The sequence below is a fragment of the Palaemon carinicauda genome, chromosome 6 (genome assembly GCF_036898095.1).
Source record: "Palaemon carinicauda isolate YSFRI2023 chromosome 6, ASM3689809v2, whole genome shotgun sequence".
In the NCBI taxonomy this organism is placed as follows: domain Eukaryota; kingdom Metazoa; phylum Arthropoda; class Malacostraca; order Decapoda; family Palaemonidae; genus Palaemon; species Palaemon carinicauda.
This window is the reverse complement of record NC_090730.1, coordinates 114,828,125-114,835,624: the sequence shown is the minus strand read 5'-3', so window position 1 is coordinate 114,835,624 and position 7,500 is coordinate 114,828,125. Positions and strand designations below refer to the sequence as shown.

Here is a 7,500-nt window from a genome sequence, read left to right as displayed (position 1 = left end):
TTTACCTAGTATAATTATCAAACAACAGTGATAAAAAGGGAACTATCCATTCAAATTTTGAGGTAGACTATCCGAAGAGGATTAAATGAAGCTGATATTCACCACATTAAAGAAGCCCAAATGCTCTTTATGACAGACACATACAAGAAAGGGTCTCTTTTGGGGGATAAATTTTGGAAAAATGTCATCTTTTGTGACGAAAATTCCTTCTCCTCATACGAAATGAGTCAATGAATTTATCTAGACAAAAAGTGAGCTAATCAGAAGTACCAAACATTCTTTATGAGGATAAGTCGTATGTAACAAACTGAGTAAATCTAAAAATGATGTGAAATATAGAAAATTGGGACTACTAAAGTCTTTTATCAAGGGAAACTCATTAAATTGCATTACAACTGGTAAACTTCATAAGCAATAGAAACGTCTAAGGAAATCAGGCCTTTTTTTTTTTTTTAGAGATACCCCTCCTCCCGGTAGAACAAAATGAAAGTACATTTTTTTCTAAAGGATATTGTATAAGAAGTAGTGAACGAATGGTTATGGAAATTTTCTTTGGTGGCAGGGCTATCCTACATGCACTTAAATTAGTTTATCGTAGACAATTGCTATTCATGACTGTCTGGGACACTCGATAGCCTATATTGTGTTAAAATTACATGAAAAGCCCAACAGAACTGACTACAAAAGGTTCAAGTATGAATAGATATATCCGATAACTGAAACTAATTGTGGTATATGAAACAGACGTACAAATGTCAGTGTTTTTTCAGGTAGGACAATTGTTCTAAAATTAACTGTCCTGACAAAGTGATGTCTCCACAATATCAGAACTATATTTGCAATTCTGTATCAGTGTCTTCAAGTTCATAGCTCTCTACAGCTGGTTTGTTTCCACAGTTAGTGCAGGAACAATGCTCAATGCATGACAGACCCGCAAGAAGACAAGGGCAATTCCTGGGTGTTGTACAACTCCGGTCACTGTAGAAGAGATGGGTAACATCTCTAACTTCGATAGGAGAGTATTCCTGTTCATGCATGGTGGGTTTCAGACATCCATTCTCAACCAGGTGCCAGCCAAGTGCAACAGAGTCAGGGATGTTTGGTTTCAGAATGTCACTTTGGCTCGGCTCTTTTGTTAGTAGTGCTTCCTGGAGGAAGTGCTGCTTGAATATATCCTCAGTTGGTGGTAATGTGCTGTCTTCCCTGTCTGTTGTTGATACCAAGGTATATTTCAGTTCATGTAGATCACTGGACTTCTTTTCCTTCTGTCCATTTAGTGACGACACAAACAGGCTGGATAGCTGCTGGCAGACATCAGCCGACTAGGCTAAGCCGAACTGTGAGAACTGACCAAGCTGCACAATATTTTGCGACATCTTGGTAAATGCTGTTCGTTCCTGAATCCTGAAGAGTGCACATGTGCTGTCACAACCTGTAAGTGCATGCATAAATGGAAGGGCGGAACATATGTTGTCGCCCTACATTCCTGCAATTGAATGGATAGGAATGTAACATTCATTAGTAGTGAATCTTTGAGAATGACATTGCTCTTCAGGTCGTATTGCACAATGCCAGACAAAATATTTTCCTTAAACTAGGTGCAATGCACATGATTTCCTGGGCAGCCAAAATATGAACATGAAACTGTTGTTATGTACTGTCGGTTGTCCATACGGTAGTCATCAAAATTGGCCCACAGAGTACATTTGCCACCAAAGTAAATACCACAGCCCTACATTTCCTACATCTTAAACATTATTCTTTCCAGAAATGTGCATTTAATTTTATTCTACGGGCGGGAGGGGGTATCCGGCTTCTTTTTAGTTTTTGCTACTAGACTATCTGTGCAATGTAGTCTGTACGACCTGAACTTTCCGGCTATTCACGAACTAGTCTTACATCCACAAATTCTTCATGTGTTAGCCTCCTCTTTATGCTTCAATATAGTTTTTCTTAATTTTATGATTCTTTACGCCAGATATACTGTAGAATCTAATGTAGGTAGTTTAATTTCACATGCTAGCTGACTGTAGGTACTTAAGGAATTCTAAATTTCTCATGTAATTTTTCTATCTTCTTTTCATCTTTGAGCAAGAAAACTGTTCCCTCTAGACTAGGCTTGTACATTTGGTTAGTAGCACTAGCTGATGAATCCAGCATACAACATTCAACAGAAATAACAGAAAAAAGTTTAGTATAATATCCTTTAATGAAAATAGATGGGGGAATTACAAAGAAGAGTAACTTGATTTAAAGGAACGAACCCATTTGAATATCAGGATGAATATTATTCTCGCAAGCTTTAGATCTAAGTATATAAGAAGCTATTAACTCTTCTCTTGATCCCCAGACTACCCGCCCTTACCAAAGTACGGGAGCAAAAGCCAAACACGAAGGAATGTAATTACATGAATTCCAGGGTGATCATTTTGGTTGGACTGATTTGAAATCTGTTTAGTTTATTGATGTAATCTTGCAAAAACTTAGATCCATTCACAAAACACTGTTACTAAAAATAAAAGGTAAGGCTCTAAGGATCTAAGAAGTGTATTGATGTGAATATTCTGATTATAAACATGCTATTTAACATTTGAAACAGATTTATGGGTACGAGTATAGGAACAGGATGATTTCAGTAAGAATGCTTATCGATCTGAAAAGCCATAAATTCAATAAGAGGTACATATTTACCCTTAAGGTAGAGTTAGAAAGTCTCCTGCAGATGGAATATGATACTAATATAAATGTAACTTAGTTAAATTTTAATCAGTGAATTAATCATATTGAAAATCCTGATAGATGTAGAAGAAATATTTTTCAACCCTTATAAAGCAATGTATATCAGCATTGATCAGATTAAGCAGTCTTCAAAGTATGTTACATTTCATGAGTGAAGAGAGGGCCCAGCAAATGTTTTGCTAATTGAACCAAAATTCATCTCAGCAGAATAAGTAATCAGAAGACCTTCCTCATGCCCACTAAATAATAAATCTATGATAGATATCTATGCAGTAAATCTGGTTCAGTTGTTATATCTTAAATAAAATGGACACAGAACTCTATCACTGCAACTTTTATTAAATAGACAGAATAGATGAATGATTTTAGGTAGGGGTACCAGCTTCATAAAATCACAAAACAAGTTATACATCTATCCTAGATATAATAAGGTAGTCAACAACTATTTTCGTGCTTTAAAACCAACGGCTATTTCAGAAATAAGAACAGATTGACTAATAAAGATTACAAGTTTTGCTAGACATAGAAATCATACTACAATTTCCGACAGCTGCATTGTTCTTATTTCATTGTTAAGTTAAGCAATAGGTAAATTGACGATTGAACTCGTCATTGCCAATAACCCTTTCTAAGTCAATAAGATATATTCTTGGAGATTATAACATGCAAAGAACAAAGAACATTTGACTCACACTCCGAAAATCTCTCCAGCAGTGTAATGATGTTTATCATCTTTCGTCTGGCACTTGACAGTACTAACTCTGTACTGCGATTGGTTCAAAGCCTCTGCTACAGATTCCTAGGGGAAAAGAGATTTCAATATACATGCTGCTGATGTTAAGACACACACACACACGAATGTATACAAAATTCTCTGTTCAACAGATGTATGGCGTCACATTGGTCAAGGCAACGGACAGGCAACTGTAATTTCTTGAAATTTCTGAAAAGGCTTTTGAAGATTACGATTCTTAATACATAGTACAAAATAATTTGAAATTTACAGAAAATCGGGATTATATATATATATATATATATGTATATATATATATATATATATATATATATATATATATATATCTATATATATATATATATATATATATATATACATATATATATATATATATATATATATATATATATATATATATATATATATATGAGAGCCCAATGAGGAAATCCATCAAAATTACGTTTTCAATAACATCTAGTCACAAAACAGGTCTTTCTGAACAAAAAAATGGAATGTATATTAATCAAAATAATATTTCTTCTCAGGTGCAATTATTTATAATGATTTTCATAGGGTGTGGAAAAAAATAAATGTAATGAAGCTATACAGTAAATAGTGAAAATGATTATAAATTGTGCATAGGTATTTTCGCGCTTTTTTATTATAGTGGCCAAGGATAAAAATGTCTGTTGGCATTGCACATGGGCATCCCTATTATCCTAATTGGAGTAATATGGCAAACTTTCCTCAACAAACACACAGACACACACATACACCTCTCTCTCTCTCTCTTTCTCTCTCTCTCTCTCTCTCTCTCTCTCTCTCTGAATTCGTCTCCAACCATCTTTTCTAACTACCAACCTGTAACTCATCATATACTCGCAAATGAAAAATATGAAATTAATCTCAATCATCTAAACTTAGGGTAAGTCCTTAATTTGCATAGAATTATTAAAACACTTAGTACATACAAATTTTATTTGCACATAAACGGCTAGACTCCTATCTCATTTGTAATTGCAACTATCATCATATTTATATTAGTTAGTGATCGAGTCAGTAACATACAGCGATCTAAGCAAACCTCAATTATGCGGCTAAAAACAAAAAAAGTCCGCACAAATTCTGCATGTCTAAGAGTTTTTTAACAAGAAAATCATAGAAAAATAATTCTCATAAATCATTTTATAGACAGCGACTATGTATTGATTTTGAAAAACATGTTGCAATTTACCTTAATCGCCGGATAGTCACGCTGAAAGTCACGCACGTGTGACCCATATCTTACTCTTTCTTTTAAACAGTCAACTTCATGTTGACTTTTAATCAAACATCAGAGGTATTTCATTCATAAGCTTCTTACATCCTCTGCTTACGATATTTTACAAAACAAATAAAGATCAACTTTGCTAGATTTAAATTAATAGAAATACCTTAACTGTAAACATTTTAGTATACATAATTATATTCATCAAATGTCCTTTGGTTACTGACAGAAACAATAACCTCATTTTGCAATACATTTTGAAATTTTTTCATCAAATATTTCCTTCCAGTCAATGCGTATCTGACAAGCTATATCCTGTCTGCATATTAACAAACATTTTAGTCAAAAGATAACATGATTCCACCTGTATTTAATGTGGATTACTGTATACTAAATTTCCGACCCAATTCAAATTTCTATATTTCTCGGTAAGGCCAAAAAAGTCTTTAAACAGTAACAACAGTAACAGGCAGCAATAATTTTACTATTAGTAAGGGTTCATTAAATACCTCGAAAATGAATTTTTTCCCAGTATCTCATATAGCTATAATGATTACAATCCAAATTTACTCATAAAAAAAAAAAAACACGACGCTGCGTTCAGGCTAGTATGTTCCCTAAACATATGAATATCAAATATAACAAAATCCTTTAATCGTACCTCCAGTTCTGCTTCGGTACAGGTTGAGGGCAAACATGTAGAATAGAACATTGCTGGAACATACGGGAAACTTGCTGATATAGCAGGAACTTTCAATGTGTGGTAATCCTGGTACTCGCTAACATTGGAAGTAGAGCTGCAACAATAAAGAAGTTTTCAAGTAATAAATAATTTTCATTATAGAATGGACTTAAGGGAGGATTTTGTTAATAACTATAGTCGCTGCAGAGATTCCGGGTGAAATAAGCCCCACCCCAATGACGTCATAACCAATTATGTCCCAAGCGTTAACAACGGTCAAAACACAACCACCTAAAGTGATTATAAGTTAGTATAGTTTAAAATTTGTAAGGGGATGTATTGTGACTTGGGTATGACGTCATCAGCGGGTGGGGCTTATTTCGCCCGGAACCTTTGCGCTGACTATGGATATCAAGTAATGGAGACCATCAATAATATAACGTTAACACTAAGAGACACATATTCAAGACTGTGACATCAATTCTCGACCTCTATAGATGATACCTTATGTTACAAAAAGCTGATCAAGGTATATTGATTTTGTGTTTTTATGTAGGGACAATTGTAGATTTAATCTTGATCTTCGACATGCAAAACACACAATTAAAATGCATCAAGCAATATCATATAACGATAAGAATTTTTTATTTTTATCTTTATGAAATGTTAACCACCTGCTTACAAGAAAAGTATTTTATATGTAATGTTAGAAAGCTTTCTCGAAGAAGAAATGATACACTATCAACAAAGCTTTTATCCTACAACCTCTTTCCTCTCTTGTTAAGATGACCAGGGGAATTTACCTCTATTATTCGTAGTTAATCCCCTTATTTAATTGGCTACAAAGCTTGAGGCTTGTAATAGTTTTGGACGTAAATGATGTCCTGTAATTTTTTTTTTTTTTTCTAATTAGGGCAGTTTTATCAGACTTAGATCGTAAACGTAAGAAGTCTGATCACTTGCATTGTTAGTTTGTGGGGAAATGAGCGTGCCAATGAGCAACAAGAGTGAGGCAAGGAAGCAAATAGGAACCAGGAATTCAGTTTCTCACAAAATCACATTGTGTCAACAGTGTCGAATTACCGAGCCGGTGTTTTCTCTTTGGTCTCGCTTATATCTCCTTTATTTTTCATCCCTTTTTGACTATAACTTTTCAGTGTTTATTCTTTGCCTAAGCATAAAAAATGCCAGTGTGTTTCTGGCACCGTGCCAAAGGGCATAAGTGTGTCAAGGCCTCTGGATGTTGGTGATAGTAGCGGCCATGTGCGAGAGGACCCATCAACAAGTGGGCTTACAAAGGAACAAAGGCAATGAAAGAATAATTTCATGTATGTATTAAGACTAACTTCTACATAAGTGTGTCATATTATGGAGGGTAAAATTCATCATGAGTCAAATGAACTGTTATGATCTCAGAATCATTACAGGTTCTTTGGATCTCTAATGAAAAATTATTTGACAACAGCAAATGAATGCTGTATATAAAGAAAATCAAATGTAGTTCGCCTTTACTTTCAATAATTAATCAAATTAATTTAAAGTATTGATATATAAGGGGAACAGGCTGGGAAGGAGAACAATAAAATACTTAAATGAAGAGTTGGCAGTTTATCTTCAGCTGCTGAAATTCTATGATGGTACGGTGAGTTTGGGCTTAAGAATGTCACGGAAAAGCTGTTGAAGTTCAACTAAATAGAAGAAGCTGGCACAATGACTTAGGGCTCAAAGATGTTAAAGAATGGGTATGTTCAAGGTGCAACAGCAAATTTTTTCTTCCAGAACATGGAGATTATACAGGAAAGGCTGGTGACTTCTTATTATCTTCAGAAAGGTCTGACTACATCTCGCCACAAGCAGGAAGATCTAGTTGCTTCTCTTCGTAAATGGCAGGACATCTCATCATTTCAGATATAAGATTTTGGAGATAGGGGTTTGTTGTTTGAAGGGGAGACTCCCATTGCGACCTGGCTCTGTTCAACCTTCGGTTTTCTTATTCTGTTCCTACTTCGTTTAGAGAGTCTATTTCTTATTCTGTTCCTACTTCGTCAGGAGAGTCTATTCTTGAAGCCTATATAT

At 34.6% G+C, this 7,500-nt stretch overlaps 1 protein-coding gene across 2 annotated transcripts in view; it reads right to left on the bottom strand.

Moving 5' to 3' along the window:
- The window catches only part of LOC137642621 (nose resistant to fluoxetine protein 6-like), a 94,022-nt gene that overhangs the window by 36,779 nt on the left and 49,743 nt on the right, over positions 1 to 7,500 (bottom strand). For both annotated transcript variants that reach the window (XM_068375331.1, XM_068375329.1), the window contains exons 4-5: positions 5,404 to 5,539; positions 3,432 to 3,538 (exon numbers count right to left, since the gene is read on the bottom strand). In XM_068375331.1, coding sequence (XP_068231432.1) covers positions 3,432 to 3,538; positions 5,404 to 5,539 — 243 coding nt within the window. The remainder of the gene's footprint in view (positions 1 to 3,431; positions 3,539 to 5,403; positions 5,540 to 7,500) is intronic.